The sequence below is a fragment of the Caretta caretta genome, chromosome 26, assembly GCF_965140235.1.
Source record: "Caretta caretta isolate rCarCar2 chromosome 26, rCarCar1.hap1, whole genome shotgun sequence".
Classification (NCBI taxonomy): Eukaryota; Metazoa; Chordata; order Testudines; family Cheloniidae; genus Caretta; species Caretta caretta.
Window position 1 is genome coordinate 5,382,041 of NC_134231.1, and position 20,106 is coordinate 5,402,146.

A 20,106-nucleotide genomic window follows, 5' to 3' on the forward strand; every position below is an offset into this window, starting at 1 on the left:
TTGCACGCACACACACAAATTCCTAAACCAAACTGCACCCCAAAGAGCAGCCGTCAGCAAAAGTTAAGGGTGGGATGACAAGCAGAATAGGTCATGAGAGCATCTGTCCCTCTTAAGGAGAGATTCGTGAAAGGACCATTAATATTAGTCGTGGCCCCTGAATGCTCCCATTGTGCAGGGGCTCTTGCTAGAGAGAGAAAAAGAAAAAAATCAATGGAAGGCCACTCCAAGCTCCCAGCAGAAGACTGACCAACAGCCTTGTGCATTGATTTCCATTGTACCTAGCCATGCTTTCAGTGAGCTCCCAGCACATCTCTGTGGATTGGGAGAGAGCCAGGGCTTGTGGAGAGGGCCTGTCCGAAGACATTTCCTGCCCAGAGGAAGGGTTGGCAGACGCTGAAGTGCCCATCCTGGTGATAAGTGAGTTGGGGTTGCAGTGGAGGGATTAGGAGCAGATGAACTGCCACGCCACACATGGACCCATAAACCAAGGAGGACACTGGGTCTAACCACACTGCCCACACCGGCTCTCTGGAGGTGGAGGCTGGGCTGGGGATGGCTCCTTTCCAAGCTAGCTCTCTGCTGATCAGCAAAGGGGATTCTCCAGGAAAGGGGCAGATGATTAAACAGAGCAGCCTTTTTCCAAACCCAGCAGCCTGGCCCAGAGCCTGCTCGGGGTTATATCAGTATAGACCATTGTCTTCGGCGGCATTGACGCCGGCATAGCGGAGAGGAGAATCTGGTCCTGTCTGCCCAAACCAGTACTAGGAACTGTGGTGCTAGAGTGGGAGGGTGTCTTGTGGGTAAGGCATGGTACCAGAACTCTGGGGAGCTGGTTCAATTCCTGGCTTGGCCATAGACTCCTTGTATGACCTGGAGCAAGACACTGAAGACCTGATTCTTAAAGGTATTTAGCTGTCTAACTCCCATTGCAGTCAAGGAGAGTTAGGTGCCCAAATACCTTTAAGAATATGAGCCTTAATCTCTCCATGTCTGTAAAGCAGGGATGACCATTCTTCTTTCGGCTGTTTAGACTGTAAGCTCCTGAGGCGCGACTGTCTCTTGCTATGTGTATACGCAGCCCCTGCCACAATAGGGCCCTGATCTCAACTGGGCCCTGAGGGCACTGCTGTAACACAAATTACAGCTAGCTACTTTTCACTGTTGGCTTCGGCTTGCACCCGCCACAACAGACCCCAGAAATAATCATGGGGATCTCCAAGCACTTGAATCAGTGCTGGATTTAGCCTCCCCAGTCCTTGCCAGGAAAGTAGGTATTATTCATCTCTATTCTACATTACCCCGCACCACGTGCAGTCAGCAGGGACTGACTCCACCACCTCCAATGGCAAGCACAAGCCTCAACCACTAGAGCTAAAGGAATCACTATTAACTAGCAGCAATAACAGGCTCTTATCCCCTAGGTGGGCCAGCCACTAGCATGAAAACACAACATGATTTGGCAGAGCTTACAGAGGGGGAAGTGAAGCATGAAGCGATGGGTATGGACGGGCGACTCTACAGCAGACCAAGCCTTGGGGTTGGGATGACAAGTGGGTGTCAGGAGTAACAGGGGATCTCCAAATTCCACCTTCCGCCTGGGTTTCAGGTCTACAGATGTGAAGAGAACCAACTCTTTTCAGTTCGCTGGTGATTCCAAAATGTTTGTTTTGAGCTGAACCAAAACTTTGAGCAAATCAAAACACAGCTTGATTTTGAAACGTTTGAGTTTTGACTTTACCATCTTTAAACTGCTTTGATAATAAAATAAAGAATTTTGAAACAGTCGCTTCAAAGCAAAACACAAACATCGAGATTTTTCACAATTTTTTTTCGCAAAACAAACCTCGCAATCTGTCAATTTTGGTAGACCATGCAGATGGTGAAAGAGAGGCATGGAGGATTCAAATCAGCCCTGATCTAAGCAGCTGCAACTCTTTGAAATCAATGGAAGTTCCATCCTCTTGTGCCAGAGCTGATTTTGCTCAGATAGTTCAAGTGATTTGCCCACTATTCTCAAAGGCAGAGCCAAAATCAGAACCCAGGAGTTCCAATATGGGGTTCCGCGCTTGCTCCCCAACATCAACACACACCGATATCCACACTCTCTGATCTGCTTTTTCTTTCTCTTGCTTCAAATTCAAATTTGCAAGGCTGATCTAAAGTAAGGCTACCTGCAGAAAAAAGGGGGCCCTCTCCTCATGAGAGAAGTGCTGGGATACCGCCCTTTACCACCAGGTCATGGATTCAAATCCAACCTTGGTCCATAGCGACCAAAAGCAATCGCTCCCATGAGATGTATGTGACGTGACTTGAGTGGGATTCAATTTCATTCCTAGTGTTTTAAATTGTTGGTACGACAGTATTTACAATCCCGCACCAAGCTCAGGGTTCCATTGCACTAGATGCTGTACAAATACAAAGGAAAAGATACTTCCTTCCCCAGAGAGCTTACAGTGTCACTAGGTAAAACAACACAGAATTTGTTCCCATCTGTAGGGTGGGGACAAGGCACAGAGAGACGAAGTGACTTGCCCAAGTCACAGAGGGAGTCTGTGGCAGAACCGGAAATAGAACCCAAACCTCCGGGCTCCTAGTCCAGAGCCTCAACCATCTCTCCAACTGTTGGCTGTTAAACCATCTCTCCAGACCTTGCCGCCACAAGAATACTCATCATGCTAATTGTCCTATCTCAGACTCGGTTGCCCTGGGGGTAGGAGTGTGTCTCTCTCTCGAGTGAAGGGGAACATGAAGTGAGCTTGCTCTGGCCCACAGATGATGCACCTACTCTGTGGATGAACAGAGGTCTCACACGGTGACCCAGCTGTTAGTTCCCTTGACAGGGAAGATGCTCAGCCAGAACAGGAGACAGGAGGCTTCTGTTTCTAAAAAGATTTACAAGCCTCCTAACAGACTGTGGCCCATGCCCGCTCTTCCAGGCTCTTCTGGATCATTCAGGATATTATTAGCCTGAGCAAGGCTGCTTTTGTCCCCCATAATTAAGAAGCCACTCAAAACCTTCTGCTGGAAAAGAGGCCTATTAATAGGCAGGAAGCAATCAGGCAGGGCCGGTTCCCCTTCCAGCAGCTCCTCCACGGACGGTTATAAATGCATTTCGCAACAGGAAATGTTCAAAAAGATCGTGAGGCAAAACTGGCTGCCAGGGAGCTGGGATTGAGCCACCCTCCTTCCCTGCTGCAGAGCAGAAGCAAGACCAGGATGGGACCTGGATAGTGGGGAGATCAGCAAGAGGACAGAGAGAGAGGCTCCCACCTGGCTCCAATAGCTTCCACCGCCATTCGGTGGCCTCTGAGAAATGAATTGGTGGGTCTCAGTCCACTTCCCCCTGGCCAGGTGTCTTCATGGCACGAAGGAGCTGGAGGAGTAACTCACGCTTAGCGAGCATGAGTGACAACAGCATGGCTATCGCGCCGTGAGCTGGAACACAAGCCTCCAGACGGTGTCGTGCTCACGCTGGCCACTCCAGACCGCCCCATCTCAACTGAGCCCAGATCACCTCAGCTCAGACACAGTACAGCCAGTCTCCCACAGGCTGTCCCATGGCCTCACTCTCTGTCCACCTACCTCACCTCCACGGCCCAGGGACCAACCCGGCCGAAGCCGCCAGGAATACACATTACACAGCACAGACACGCCAGCCCCAGTTCCAAGCTGTTCCCATGGCGACCGGCTCCTTTTGGCAATGGACTCCTGCCCTGCCCGCTGAATGGGCCTCGTGAGGAGTCCCGCGATCGGGTACCCAGCAGCCAGGAGGAAGGTGCCAATAGCCTTTTGGGAGGGGGCAGCAGCACTGCAGGCCCACAAGAGAAACTAGAAGGCGCCTGCTGGAATTAGAGACCACGGACTGACCTCCTGGAGGTGATCAAAGCAGACTGAGAGGAGCCTCAGTGATGTGAGAGAACAGAATTCCAGCCTCCAGGCTGGAAAGGAGAAGAGCAGGAGGAACACAGAGAAAAGGCAAGCTACAAGACGGCAGTGTCATCTAGTGCACAGAGCACTGGACTGGGGAATCACGAGACCAAAATGCTATTCCTGGCTCTGCCCCAGACCCTGCTTTGTGTCCACGGAGGAGCCACTTCTCTCTGTGCTTCCCTTCCCATGTCTGCTCGAGCTAGATTGTGAGAGCTTTAGGGCAGAGGCTGTCTCTGACTATCTCGGTTGAAGCCTCTGCTACAGTACTACAAACGAATATTGAAAACAACAACAACCCACCCTCCTCATGTGTTATTTTGGCCTGTTACCACGGGCTGGTGAAATTGAAAGGCTGTTAAAAGGAAAGGAAACACTTACGATCATTCTGTAAGAGTCCCTCGTTTAAATCCTGCCAACACGTTCGCCATGCTGGGTTTGCTAATGCTCTGATGACAAATGGCACCTTTATTAAAGTGTGTTTAGGAAACACTAACCTCTCTCTATATTGCTTTGCCAATGCAATAAATAATTAAACACCGGCTGAACCTTGCTGCTCGCTAGGAAAATTACCCAGTATTAAAAGGGCATCGAACTTCCCCTAAGCTGGCTGAGATGCAATTAACTGCTGGGAAAGGCACTGGGGTGAAACCAGCCAGGCTTAATGCAGGGAACTAAGCTGCCATGCACCAGGAGAATGCAAAACTTGCTCACTTGAGAAAGGTGAGCGAAGAGCAGGCTATTGGCCAGATGCATTGTGGGAGAATTAGCCTCTCTGAAGCATCACATATTGGCAGTGTCAGAGACAGGATACTGGCTAGATAGACCACTCTGATCCAGTGAGATAGGTGGGGGATCACTGCATTGAGAGATCTAGTTATGGAAGGAGATGGGATACCTGAACAGATTGTCCAAAGGTCTGCTGCACTACAGTGAGTCTACCTACATAACGAGGTCTCTGAAACAAGATGGGATTTTGTATGATGGCTTTGGATGGTCCTGCAGCAGCTCCCTGCTATCCTAGTCCTGGGTTCCCCACATAGATCTGCCAATGCCCCTCCTTGCTGGGCATCAGCACAACCTTCTACAACTGGTCTGTTACCTACTGGTTAGACCACAGGAGAGGAGTCAGGAGTCTTCCTGGGTTCTATTCCTGGCTTCCCCACCGACGCTGTGCATGAATTTGGGCCCTTTGGCCTTGTCATCACGATGGGAAAAGGTGTGTTCTTACCCCGTTAGCTAATATGTGGTAAGACAAGGTAAAATCTGAGTGAAGGCAAAGCTGTGCCGTTCTCATGTGAGTTAACAAGTTGAGGTAAACCTAGGATCCTGGCCAGAGTTGCCATCTCACCCTGCTAACCTGTGTGAAAGCTACAGCCTTCCTTGTCTTCACTAGGATTTTACCCCATGTTAGCCAACACATGGTAAGAACAAACCCTTTTTTTCCCTTCTGTGTCTTAGTTTCTTTCTGTGCCTCAGTTTTCTGCTCTGTGAAATGGGGCTAGTATTCTTCCCTCCCTCCTGAAGTTGTTGTTAGGCTAAATTCATTCATGTGTGCAAAGCCCTTTGAAATTGCTGACTGCACGGTGCTGAGGGGCAAATCACCATTAAGTAGAGATTCCTGCTTCCCGCCTGACTTTCTGGCCATCCAGCAGCAGAGCTGACCTAGAGGCTAGGGTTTACTTCCACCAGCTGACACGTGTTAAAACTACAACTTGCCTCATCTTCGCTTGCAATTTAACATCAGAAAAAAGTGTGTTTTAACCAAGCATGGGTGAAGGTCTAAGGGAGTCACCAGGGGCCAAAGGTTTCAGAGGTACTCAGCACCCACAGTCAGGGCCAGATTTTCAGCACGTTGGGTGCTGAGTGCTTTTGGAAACCTGGTCCCAGTGTTGACTGCACACAAACTTATAACACTTTAATTAAATGAGTGCAAACCTCTGGGCGGACACTCTTATTCCAGTTTAAAAACTGGTTCTATTGGTTGAGCTTACCCCTGTACGTTTACCAACACACTCTAAAACAACACAAGTCCGGTTTAACCTCACTGAACAGTGTCCACACACAAAGTTTCACTGATTGAACTAAACTAGTTTAAAAATCACACTGATAGTTGAACAGGTGCCACTTTGTGGGTAGGCCGCGTTCTATTTTATCTCCAGCCTGGAGCCGCCAGGCAGTCACCGATGGAGGAGAGACCCGTGTAAGGAAAAGAGGAGGGTTACAGTTTTGGTTGCGCCGCATGGTTAGAAAGAGGAACTATTCCCCTTTCACTCCCCACCACACTCCCTTGGCTCTTAATTACATGAGAGGAAAAAATGAATTGCTTTCACTTGCAGGATGCACTCCTATGATGCTCTCTCTCCCCAGCTCCTTTCATCCTCTCTCTCCTGTTCTACCCTCTCTGCTTTATCCTTCCTTCCCCCAATTTTTCCTCCCTCCACCCCACAATCAGTTCCCACTGAGGCACCTAAATAAGGGCTGAGTTTTTCATGGGACCTGCTGTGTGCTGAATCTGCTGGTCGCTCCATTCAGGTGCCCAAGCAGGAGCCTTCGGGTACAGAGCTCTTTGAAAAACCTGGCCCTGAATCTTTAATGAGGCAGCATGGTCCAGCGGCTGATGCATCTGACTAGGAGTCAAGAGACATGCGGTATATCCTAGCTCTGACACTGACTTGCTGTGTAACCCTGGGCAAGTCATTTAATGTTCGCTGATTCCATTTCCCCACCCATCTTTAAAATGGGATAGTGAAATTCACCCCACTTTGTAAAACACTTGCAGATCCAATGTCCTTTGCAACTGGCAATTATTATTTCCCCAGGGCTCTTCTGAGTTCTCTACATGATACCTGACCCTGGGCACTAGAATGTCGTCACTCTCTAGTACCTGCTTTTTGTGTGCGAGACACCCCAGTACACATAACCCACTTTTCACCTCTCTCTTACAAGGAAGCAACATCCACCATTTCATCTGCATGTACCGGGAGCATTCTCAGGCACCCAATGGTCTGCAATCCACATTGTGGGCAAACGTATTAAGGAAAAGCTACAGAGATTGCTACGGATAGGGCTGGACATGTCTTGGCTGGCTCATCGTTGTGGGACAGCAAGGATGGATGATGCACCTCTGGCTGGAAAAGATCGTCCAAGGGGCAGCACAGGTGCAAGGGAAATGGGAGGGAGGAAATTTGCTCACTACAAATAGCAGCCCAGCGACAGCTGGGATTGAGGCAGAGACTCAGGCTCATTCTAGTCACCAGTGATACATTTTCCCATATCACAGAGCAACCCACTGGGGGATAGTCAGAAATGACTACGGCTCCTGCTCCATGCAGACCGAGGACGGAAATGACCAGGGGGGCAGCTACAGACTCAGGATTGAGGGGTATGGGCAGAGCTGCGAGAAGGAATCTTGCCAGCACCTGCCCACAATACACCAAATTCCAGCCAGCACTCCCAGCCCCTCAGGTCTGGGGGGTCCCCAATTCCACATCCTAGCACAGCCAGTCAGCTGAGCCACTGATTGTGATATATAGCAAGGGGGAGGGGAGGCCCCCGACTTGCTGATGTAGGGAGGGGAGGGATGGGAAGAGACAGCTTCCTCCCCCATCCCTTTGATGAGGAGGAGAGAGTAGATAATCCTCTCTCCAATAAACAAACCGGCCCAGCGCTGACAAAATCCAATTTCAATTACCTGCACCGCTCCCCTCTCTGATTTACACCCTCACTGGCCTGCAATCACAGCTGCCTCTGGTGCATCTCGAGGCAGTTCATCTATGGAAACAGCCAGCTCCAAGATCCCCTCGTGCCCTTCCCACTGCTCTCGCTCAAACCCCACCCTTGCCAGAGAATGGCCAGTATTAAGAAGGTGCCTGGTTTTCTCCCAGAGAGCAGACTTAGGGCAGCTGACAGACTGCACATGGGGCTTTAGTACAGCCTACAGCCTGTTCCCAGCACATGCCCCTCTATGGCATGCACGCAGCGTCACAGGCCTGTAAAGAGTCAATGACGCCTAATGGCCAAAGCAGTAGCTTGGAAGCCAGGAACTCCTGAGTTGTAGTCCCCTTCCTCACTCTTCTTTTGGGGGAAACTGAGGCACGGGGAGCAGATGATCAGTCCCATCCTGAACTCAAGCAAGAGTTCTGCACTCACAGGGGTTGAAGCCGGAATCATATTGTAACAGATACAGGACCACTGAAAGCTTCTTGTCCAGAACGGGGATCAAACCCCAGCCCTCTTGCTCCCTGAGCACAGGCCCCTGCTGCTTGAGCTAAAGGAGAGTCTGCATAAGCTGCAAGCAGTGCAGGGCCTGTGGCACATGGCTGCGCAGTTCCAACACCACCCACCAGAACTGGCACATAGCACTGTTAGAACAATCCTTTCTGCACTTATGTAGACTCTTGTACCCGAGGATCTCAAGACACTTTACAGAGAAGGGGAAGGAACTTGCCCAAGGTCACTCATTGAATCAGTGGCAGAGCCAAGAACAGGAGCCAGGGCCATAGTTTGCTCGCACTGATGCTAGTATAAGTCTGAAGCAACTCCACTAACTCCAGTGCAGTTGCCATAATCCAGGCTGGAACAGAGCAGAAGACAACTAGGAGTCTGCTTCACCAGCCACGAGCCCACCCTGCCTGGCAGATGAGAATTCCCAGAGACAGCGAGTAAGGGGATGAGGTGCCATTCCCACCTGGCGAGCCTGGGCTTCCACTGGACACAGACAGCAGGAGCCAATACAGTGCAGGAGAGGGAAATGCTCCGCAAGCAAGGCCTGGGGGACACTCATATAGATACACGAGACTAGATTGACAGCCCGGAGCCTGCTCTGAGATGGGGGCAGGCAAACAGCCCATGCACAGGCACCAACTGGAGACCTGGCCCTTTGACCCCACTAACGCAAACTGGAAATTAACTCCCCGCTCCCTGGGCGCTGAGCTCCCCTCTCCGTGACCTGTCTCGATGCCCCGACGTGTCTTCTCATTACAGCCCAATCTGCTCCACCGTGCGCAGCCCCTTCCGGGGTGAGGCTGCCTAGGATCAGCCTGGCATTCACAGCTTGGTTATGAAAAGGCAGCCGCACCAGAGAAGAGCCCAGCCCCACACTCCTCTCACTCCCATCAGCCCCTGTTCCAGCTCAGTGTGGTTCTTGTGAGGATGCTCCTTCCAGAATACTAATCAGCTGTTTAACATGGAGAGAGAGGCAGTCCCAAAGCCGGTCAGCCTGGGACTGCCCTCTGCGTTGGTGCAGCTCACCGAGCTCTCAGCCCCTGCCATTGGCGATGGCGGTGGGGGTGTGTGCAGGCACTAGGAAGCCTCATGGGCTCTCCAAGTCTGGCAAATTCCCAAGGCAGGGATGGGATGTGCCCGAGTCTAGAGGAAGAGAGAGTCTGGGAAAAGGGGATGGCGAGAAAGAATCTAGAGGGGGAGAGTGGAGAAAAGGGAGAAGAGTCTGGAGGGGAAGGGGAGAGTTTGGTTCTTTCTTCCCCATCCCCACCCATCGATTTGGCTTCTGTTTGATAATGAACAAGGTGAGAGATCTACCAGGGATCTAAACACTAAAACCTTGGGGGTTGAAAGCTGAGACATGCCAGTCCAAGACAGCCCTACTGATACCACTCCAGCTCTACCCAGGCTTACACCAGCCCGTGCTGCAGAATAACCTTGAACATTCCCCATGTAATTCCACTAATGCCCCATATTCCTGACCTGAAGAACACCCCCTGCTATTCCAGTCCTGGACTCCCCTCACAGCTCTGCAAATGCCCCTCAGTCCTTTCCTGCTGTTCCAGTCCTGGACTCTCCCTACACACACACTGCTCCACTAATGCTCTTCACTCCAGACCGGCTGGCCCCCTGCCACTCTCGTAGTAAACCCTCCTCCCAAATACACGAATGAAGAATCTGATTCTTCGCTGCCTGGCACTTGTGTCACCCGTTATCCCACCTGTGCAGAACAGGTACGAATCGCTCCCAAATCAGGACACCAGCGGGCATGTTTTACTTCCCCTTTGCACAGGTGTAAATGGCAATGAGAGAGAGAGAGAGTCAGGCTCTGAACACATCTCCTAACTCACGCCTGCTTCATCAGCTCCCAGGACTAGCCACATGGGGTTCCTGGCCTTGCCAGAGTGGATCAGAACAGCTAGTGGATGAGAACTGTTCCCTCTCCACCCACCCCCAGCCACACACACCACTACTGAGCTAGCGGATCAGAACCCACCCACCTACCAACAATCCAATGGGCCGAAACCACCCCTCCAGCCATATCAAATGGATCAGAAGCAGAACAGCCCCCAGCTACTCCTGAGCAAACAGACTGGACCATCGCATAATGGTGCAGAAGGGCCCCTTTACCGCTTGCCCGTGGGATCAGCCCTCACCCTCACATAGCTCCGACGGGGCTAATCCATCAGAACAACTGCATATGGGGCACCCCCCTCCCCATGGACCAAGCCCGCCCCACGCAGGACACTTACCCTCCGTCAGCCCGAGGTGTATACTCCAGTAGATCTGAAGGCACTGCAGCTCCTTCTTCATGCCCCGCTTGCAGTGGCAGTCGTAGAGTGAGCTCTCCTGCAGCACCTCGAGAGCCGCCTGGCACTCCTTGTTGGCCAGCATGGTATTCCTGTCCCGGCCAGCCAGGCACTGGCGCAGGGTGCGGTAACGGGAGCTGCAGCTCGACTCAGCAGCGCACAGCTCATTGGCCCGGACACAGTCCACTGGGGTACGCCAGCCATGAGGGTCTTGGCCAGATGCCGGGGAATGGAGGATCTTGTCTGGACAAGGGACGGGGAGGGGAAGAAAAGAAAGGCCAGAGCGAGGTGAGTGATGATAGCCACAGGGCAGGGACGAGAGCCCTGCAGCAAAGCAACGCACTGCCCTTTCACAGCCCCTCATACTGACATATAGCCCCCCGCCCAGCCAGCCTCCGCTAGACCTGGGTCCCCCTCTCCCAATCCTGCTGATGCAACATGATCCTGACCCATAGTTCCTACTGCTCCACCAGCCAGGTCCGCACCCCCCGAGCTCTGCCTCTTCAGCTGCATCCTGACCTGCAATCCCTCCCCCCTCCTCCTATATTAGCCCTGGGTTCCCCACTCCCCTCGGTGCTGCTCTGCTACACTCTCAGCTATACCAGTCCTGGACCAAGGAATCCATTTTGAAGCACTTGGAGGAAGAAAGGTGATCAGGAACAGTCAACCTGGATTCACCACGAGCAAGTCATGCTTGACTAACCTGACTGCCTTCTATGATGAGATAACTGGCTGTATAGATTTGGGGAAAGCGATGGATGTGATATATCTTGACTTTAGCAAAGCTTTTGATATGGTCTCCCACAGTATTCTTGCCAGCAAGTTAAAAATGTATGGATTGGATAAATGGACTATACGGTGGACAGAAAGCTGGCTAGATTGTCGGGCTCAATGGGTAGTGATCAACGTCTCAATGTCTAGTTGGCAGACGGTATCAAGCGGAGTTCCCCAGGCGTTGGTCCTGGGGCCGGTTTTGTTCAACATCTTCATTAATGGATGATTGGATGGATTGCACCTTCAGCAAGTTCACGGATGACACTAAGCTGTGGGGAGAGGTAGATATGCTGGAGGGTAGGGATAGGGTCCAGAGTGACCTAGACACATTGGAAAATTGGGCCAAATCTGATGCGGTTCAACAACGACAAGTGCAGAGTCCTGCATTTAGGATTGAAGAATCTCATGCACGGCTACAGGCTGGGGACCGACTGGCTAAGCGGCAGTTCTACAGAAAAGGACCCAAGGATTACAGTGGACGAGAAGCTGGATATGAGTCAACAGTGTGCCCTTGTAGCCGGGAAGGCTACTGGCATATTGGGCTGCATTAGTAGGAGCATTGCCAGCAGATCGAGTGAAGTGATTATTCCCCTCTATTAGGCACTGGTAAGGCCACATCTTGAGTATTGCGTCCAGTTTGGGGCCCTCCACTATAGAAAGGATGTGGACAAATTGGAAAGAGTCCAGCGGAGGACAAAGAAAATCATTCAGGGGCTGGGGCACATGACTTACAAGGAGAGGCTGAGGAAACTGGGATTATTTAATCTTCAGAAGAGAAGAGTGAGGGGGGATTTGATAGCAGTCTTCAAATACCTGAAGGGGGGTTCCAAAGAGGATGGAGCTCAGCTGTTCTTAGTGGTGGCAGATGACAGAACTCAAGTTGCAGTGGGGGAGGTTTAGGTTGGATATTAGGAAACACTATTTCACTAGGAGGGTGATGAAGCACTGGAATGGGTTACCTAGGGAGGTGGTGGAATCTCCATCCTTAGAGGGTTTTAAGGCCCGACTTGACAAAGCCTTGGCTGGGATGATTTAGTTAGGGATCGGTCCTGCTTTGAGCAGGGGGTTGGACTAGATGACCTCCTGAGGTCTCTTCCAACCCTAATCTTCTATGACCCCAGTTCAGCTCTGCAGCCCACCTGCTCTTTCAGACCTGGGATTCTCTTGAGCAGAAGCTGTCTGTCATGCCTAGCTCATAAGAGACTAAGTGGTGCCATAGCCTCATTTCTCCTGCGGCCAGGTTCCCAGAGTTCACTATCTCTCATAGCACTAGTAGATTGGTCCTTACAACCCTCCGTTAGCCACATTTTCCAGGTGGGGAAACTGAGGCACCACACCATGAAGCAACTCAAGCAACATCACATAGCAAATTAGGAGCAGAGAGGGGAATAGAAGCCTGAAATCATTGCTGTCAGTCAGTTGTTCTAGGAGAACATTGCACTGCACATATAAAGCCGTATATTTGTAGTCAGTGATCACATCAATATGAGTTTCATTGCTTTTCAGTCTGAAGTATCCTTACAATATAATGAAAATCCTGCATATTAAAAATATGAGAGGCAATGAAAAGATGTACCATGCAATAAATCTGGCTTAGCTCTTATGATGACAGTCACAGAAGGGTTAATTTTTCACTCTCTGAAGGACCTAGACAACAACCTTCCATGGAGGCCATCATCAGGGTTTGAACTCCCTGCCTTCAACACCAACCTCTGCCATTTGAGCTAGATGAGTACATCCAGTAGCTGGCAGCCATAGTAAACTGTTATCCTCCAGGGGAGCAGCCACTACAGGGGAAGGCAGCATGCACTGTGCTAGCATGAGACATTGGGAAGCATTAGCAGGTCCTCAGGATCACTGATCAGCTACAGAGAGCTCATTTCCAGGGCTGCGATGTTTGTCACTGACTAGCCTTATTAGAGCTTAGGGAAGAGGTGGTGCAGGCCTAGTCTCTCCCGCTGAAAGAAAAGATCAGCTCACAAACCTGCAGTAAGTCATCCCTCAGTAGACAGTACAGCAGAACTCACTCGCAAGAGTCAAACTCCTACTGGACTCTTCAACACCCTCCTCCTGGTTATAAGGGTTTTACTCATCCACCTTGGGGGCGGGGGGGGGGGGGAGAAAAATACCATGTGACTTATGCAACCGATCGCAACACAGCTCAAAAAATGAAGGCCGTCTCAGTGGATCATGTGCTGTCAATCCACAGGATAAAACAAAGCCCACTGACTCCATTGCACTCCACTCCAGGTGTGTCCCAATGTCAGGTTCACAGAACCCAGGATGTTCCACCTAAAAGGATCTTCTTCTCAGCTTGCAGACACCCATTGAAATAAGGGCGGGACGGGGATCCTTGTAAATCTGGTCACACTCCACTTCCAGGTCTCTCTGCCCCTCCTGTCCCAGGCTGCACTGATATGTCAAGGAAGGTCCATGTTGTCACCTGATTATGTGTAACCTCTATTCAAGTTAAGGGCCAGATTTTCAACAGAGCTCAGTGTCCATTACGCATCCGCTGGTTCCCAACTCAATGGGTTTGTTGAGGTTTAGTCCCCCACTGGTGACTGCAATGACTTCATTGGGATGACCCCCCCTTTCCTACCAGCGTCGGGTTATGGACTAGTGGATGGTGTGCCAGACTGGGACTCAGGAGAGCTTTACTCTATTCCCAGCTCTACCACTGCGCTTATGTGGGACCATGGGCAAGGCACATCACTGCCCTGTGCCTCAGTTTCCCCTCCTGCTTTTTGTCTGTCTTCTAAATTGTTAGCTCTTAGGGACTGTCTCTTACTGTAGGTATATACAGCACCGAGCACAATGCGGTCCAAATCTTGACTGAGACTTCTAAGTGCTGCCATAATGCAGATAATAGTAATAAATAATCTATCCTATTGCTGCTTATTACGACGTCCCCCAGTATGGAACAGCCTGCAACTTAGGCATACTGGGAAGGCAAGATAAGCAAACCCTATGAATACGGTGGGAGTTTATTTCTCATCTTCTAGGTTGAAACCACCAGGCTCCTCTCTCCTGTGGCCAGATCTCTAGAGGTGCAATAACTCCCAAAGCCCATACGTGGCCTTTACATAGCTCGTGAACTTGTCCAGGAGATAGACAGGCACATGTAATAGGCCCACCCTGACAGAGGAGGAAACTGAGGGTCAGCAAAGTGAAATGACACATTCCAGCCCCTACAGGGAGTCACTGTGAGACAGAACCCAGGATTCCTGACTCCCAGTCTGAGTTCAACCCACTAGATCACACCTCTTTTCCATTTAAGCTCTGATCCTGTATTCCGTCCTTGCTGCAAATCCCCAGTGACTTTAATGCAGGGTGGTGGCTGAGAACTTCCTGTATCTCACTGTTTAATTCCAAAGTCAACAGGGGTCCTGACCAGTTGTTTGTAAACCAGCCCTCGCACAGAGAGAGCCCAACATCCTGTTCTGTGAATCTGGAATGAGTCTGCTGAAGTGACTCTGGATTTGTAGCACTGTATCCTTGAGCAGACGGTGGCCTGGCTGCACCGGATAGGGGCAAGCAGAAGAGGGAAGAGTCCAGCTCGCCAAAAGAAATGCCTCGAAAAGTAGCAAATTCCAAAAGAAATAAATAAAGCTGGAGTATTCTGTGCTCATGGAAGGTCTTGACCTGGCAGTTTTTGTGCAAACAACAGAGAGGGCCCTGAGCAGTCCCCCTGTGCTAAGAACTGGACCATAGCCCAGAAGGCAGTGCCCCTCTTCCTGCAAACCCTAATGCTGTTTCTAGAGGGAAGCCGATGTCTGGAGCAATCTGCCCCAGGAACTGCTGGCAGATTCCACCTTCCCCAGGGTGCTGGGGTAAGAGGAACAGTTAATATGCAGGGCCTGGTTCTCCTCTCACTCACCCCGGAGGGAATCAGGAGCTGCTGGAGTTCCCAGTAGGAGTCGGCTGTGGTGGGCAGCTCAGAGTATCAGTGGTACCAAATATAGAACCACTTTTGCTCAAGCTGACTGGTTGTAACTGATGAGTCGATTTGGGAGTAAGGAGCAGCTCCTCTCCCCACACCCAGAACACACAGGGGCTCTTCTCACCTTCTGGAGCATGGAACACAGCATATCTCACATGACCCATCTCCTTCAAATGCAGGCCACCCAAGGGGCCCTGATGGACATGAGTCCTGGCTTCTCTTCTTGCCTGGCTGAGTAATGCCCTGAGCTTTCTCAGCCGCACGTCACTAGTGGGTGAAAGCATTCAACACCCTCTAGCTTTGAAGGGGTTCGGAACCTGGCTCTGCTTCCAAATCCTGCAGCTCAGCCCTGTCTCTGCTTAAACCAGAGCCAGGCAAAGGGTTGGGTAACCCACTGGCTAAGCGTGCGTCCAATCACCCTCTAGTGGCTGGTCCACATAGAAAATAAGAGTCTACTCCTGCTGCCAGCTAGTGAGTTGCACCTACCACTCAAGCAGTAGCAGTCTGTGCTGAACATTGCAAGTTAAAACCCTGCTGGGAATCTGGGCACTGGGTTATTCTGTTTGGATCAAAGCACAAACATGGAGCTCCCAGCCAAGTTCACTAAGGCTCAGGCAGCCTCTGAGGGTATATGTACACTGCAGCTGGGAGATGTAATTCCCAGCTCTGGCAGACATACCCATGCTAGCTCTGCTTGAGCTAGCATGCTAAAAATAGCAGTTTGGCCATGGCAGCTCAGGCAGTGGCTCGAGCCAGCTGTCAGAGTATGCACCTAGGAAATCAGATGGAGTTATACGCAGGCGGCTAACCCAGGCTGCCGCCCGTGCTGCCGGAGTCACACCGCTATTTTTTGTGGGCTGGCTGGAGCTAGCATATGTACGTCTACTTAACCTGGGAATTACACCTCTCAGCTGCAGTATAGACATAGCCGAGTGAATGTGCAACTGTTTCACATCAAAATTACATGAAATTCCCCTCTGGTTTCCAAAAAAAAAAAAAAAGAGAACAAAACTTGCCTGTTTCAACGAGCAATCCTGAAGTGCCCAGCTGCTTTTATAGTGATTACATTCACAGGAACTTGGAAGGTAAGGAGATATGTAATTATCCAATAAGACTAGTGGTCTGATACAGCTTATTTGGGGCTCTAATAAAAACCAGTAAAGACTCTGCAAAACTCAAGCAGACAGTAACCAAAGGAAATATTTGCACAAAAGAGAATCACTAGGGACATTTCCTCCATCCCTTTCCCCATGACTGAACACTGTCCAGAGCTCAGCACTACCTCCTTTTCCTGCCCCAGCCTCCCCTTCATCCAGCCAGCTCCCAGATGTATTCCCCAGCAGCCCAAGTTCTGGTTTGTTGTGCAAACTGGATTCAAGATAGGCCATCAGTCAGCTGAACTATCTGGTGCTCCCTGCCGCAGCTCTCTCCCAAAGTAGTTTCCCCTGTACGATTCCAGCAGACTTCACTGAAACATTCATACACATGCTTCATCCCTGACCGGTCCTCCTTCCAGACTGTGCAGGCATTAAATACCTCAAGCCTCCAGCAGGTTTTTAAATGGGTCTCGCAGCTGTATTGCATCTGTTGCTCACTGTACAGCAAGGTCATGCTGGCCAGTTTGGCTGCAGGGTTTGCTCTGTTAGGGAAGATTGTGCAGGACATGGCTCCTTCCCTTTGGTGTTCAGGGACATATCTCCTTGGACCAGCATCTCTGCAGTCTTTCTAAAGCACAGATCCAAAGATGGGAAACAGTCCGTCCTCCATCAAGCCATTCCAGAAATTCAGCAGCTGCAGAGCACCAGCCTTTCACCCCTGCAGAGTTCGGGACCAGTTCTAGTTCAGGTCCCCAGTGCATTGAGTCTGGCAGGTTTCATTTTTAGCCCAGGTGAAAGTTTGTCCCCCTTGTGCCAAAACATGCCACTGGAAATGTCAGCTGCCAGTACTGGAATAGCAGAGAGGGCTGCAGGCCAGGAATGAGGGGCATCAGCACAGCTGTGGGGGAGTCTAGAGCTGGAATAGCAGCGAGGAGGGGGGCTATGGGTTGGCAGGGATGGGCACTAGCAGTGTGGGAATAGCAGGGGTGCTGTAAGCCACGGCTGAACCATGTTGAGGGCTGGAGGTCTACATTGGGCCACCAAACGAGCTTTGGAGGTATAGGACCTGATTCTTAGTTATGCTGTTGGGGCAACGTAAAGGGCCAGGAAATAGCCCCCTGGTTGGTGTAGTGCTGTAGAGCTGCATAAAAGCAATATACTAGCCCAGCTCCCCAGGAAGGTGGGGATGGGACAGTGGCGGGGAAGGGGCAGGGCTTTTATTATTTTTAATATTGCACTGTGGCCATTCTCTGCTTTCATGGGAAGGAGAACATAAGCTAGAGCAGCCCTGAGGTTTATTGGCTCTCCATAGACCTCGTCCTGGAAAATGTTACTGAAGTGAGCAAATGAATTTGAGGGGAAGGGAATGTAATCCCTAGCCAACGTGGCCAGCTCCTGTGATTTTATCAGGAGTCTCACAATAATTGCTTTATTTTCTTAAAGCCCCAGCTTCTGGAGTCAGGTGAATACAGGAGAATGTCAGCTTCCATAAAAAGAAAAAGCTTGATGCTAGCCCTACTGGTTGGGAGAAAAAGCTTCAAGATGTGATGTGGAAAGGCTCAAAAACCAAAGGCAAAGAAACAAATCCCAAATGGGATTTTTTTTTAACCTCATGAGTTTTGGGGCATCAGACTCAGGATTCTTGAACACTTGGAGTTGGCGATGCTGTAGATTGGATACAGCCATGCAGGGTATACTAGATACTCAGCTTACACACAGCTAGCGCTGACCTTCACATGAGCTGGCAGGAGATCTACTAAAAACGGTGTGTCTTTCCCTTCCACTTAGCTCCTGCCCCTGAGCAGAGTCATGCCTGGACTCCCTGCCTCCCCCGTCTCTCTCTCTCTTTTCCTCCTTCTCCAACCAGTATAATTGGATCCAGACATAATCATTCCATTTCTAAGCAGGGGCTTCATTGGATTTATTCGGGGGGGAAGGGGGTATTTCTTTATACTGAACAATATTCCACCGAATTTAAAACCAGGCCTTTCACCAACAGGTTGGAAATGAAACCCGCAGGGCCCATGGACTGGCGGCGAAGATTCCATATGCTGGAGCCTAACATACAGGTGATGGTGGAAGAAAAATGCCTCTTTAAATACCCAGCCAGAAAGGCTCCCTTCTTCTCTGTGCCTGGGGTGTGACAGATTGTACCCCCACACACACACACTTCAGTCCTTGCTAATGCCCATGGGCCTGCTCCCGCCCAGCCTTCAAAGGTGAACTCCTGATTTTACAGCCCTGCCTTCTGCGCCACGGAAGTGATTCTTTCCCGCCGTGTGCTCTGATAACGAAAAACACTAGCTATAAACAGAAAATGTCCGGCTGGGTCTAGCCTCAGTGTACCAATTTCATCTTATCCCCCGCGGAGGGTCACTCTGGCCAGGTATGGAAGTGAGACAGTGACACCTAGAGGCAGCTGGGAGGCCCATGCTAGCTTCATTCTGAGAGCAGATCCGATTCCACCTGCAGCAAGGACAGCGAGGGTCGCTTGGCTTTGTTGTGAGTGTCTTTAGACGTGCTCACTGCTTTCCTACCGCCCTGCATAGCGGCTGATGATGACCTTTTCATTCGCTATTATGTCCATGGTTTGCTCTTCTTCTCTGCCACTCTCAGACACGTGCCGTCCTGGAAGCTGAGTGGTGCCCTAGGTTCGGCACCTAACACAAGCTTTTCATGCGTGGACCTGAGATCAAACCTTCACTTACGTTGCAAGTTAGTGATTTATCCTGCGCGTCCTTTGAGAATATTAGTACACCATTCAGTGCACAGGCAGAGAGAACAAAAAGCTAAGGACTGGGAAAAACCAGCCTTGAAGGGGAATTGTGCAGTCCAGGACTGAAATAGCAGGAGGGATTGCAGGTCAAGAAGGAGGGGCATTGGCAGAGCTAGAGGGTGAGGCAGTAGCCAGAACTAGAATAGCAGGGGGTGCTGCAGGTCAGGAGCGAGGTGCCATGGCAGAGCTGTGTGTGGGGAGAGGACTGGACAGGGGATGGTGGAGGTCAGAACTGAGGGGCACTGGCATAGCTTGGGGAGGGAGCCCGGGACTGAAATAGCAGCGGGCATTCCAGGTCTGAATCGAGATGCCTTTGCAGAGCTGTTCACTGGAAATGTGTCCATCACTTGCCCTCAGGCCAAAGAGCAGAGAGTAGATTTACTTCTCATTTCAGCAGATCTCTGACCTTTTGGGCCATCACTGAATCTTGTTCCATTTGGGCAGACATGAAAGGTGTCCCGGTAACTGGCACTGTCGGTGTAAGAGACCGTAGCTCGAGACCGCATCCAGCCGAGCGATGAGGAGCAAATTTACCCTTGCCCTGCTGGAAGTTCTTCTCGTCCTGCTGATACTATACTCCAGGTGGGCTGGATGAAGGGATTCGTGAGGCAGAACGGCGCTGGAATATTGCTGTCAGACCTCCGGTTCCATGCACAATCTCAGAGCTGAGCGGGCTTGTTCTCCCCATTACAGAACCGCAGCCACTCTGAGCCAGCCCCGCACATATGGAAAGCTAAACGCTTTGCCCAGGCAACCAAAAACTCCAGAAAGGGCTGCTGGAGGGAGGGATCTGCCCATCTCCCCAAAGCTAGCTCTTCCTCCCAGTCCCCCATCTCTGCACACACTCAGATTTACATCAGGGATGACGTTGGCCCTTAGTTTCTCATGGTCTCGCTGCTGAGTTAAGCCCCAGTAGGCCTAGATCCAGACCCAGGTCTCCCCTTTCTCAGGAGACAAGGGAAATCCATGCTCCAATCTTTCCCAACAAGGTTCCACAGCTCAGTCTGAAGTGCCTTCTCCATCCTGCCATCCTCACTGGATTCCCTTCACCCA

At 50.9% G+C, this 20,106-nt stretch overlaps 1 protein-coding gene across 3 annotated transcripts in view; it reads right to left on the reverse strand.

The window, feature by feature from the left end:
• GFRA2 (GDNF family receptor alpha 2) overlaps positions 1 to 20,106 on the reverse strand; it is a 98,461-nt gene that overhangs the window by 73,190 nt on the left and 5,165 nt on the right. For all 3 annotated transcript variants that reach the window (XM_075123384.1, XM_048828992.2, XM_048828991.2), the window contains exon 2: positions 10,407 to 10,706. In XM_075123384.1, the coding sequence (XP_074979485.1) occupies positions 10,407 to 10,706 (300 nt within the window). The remainder of the gene's footprint in view (positions 1 to 10,406; positions 10,707 to 20,106) is intronic.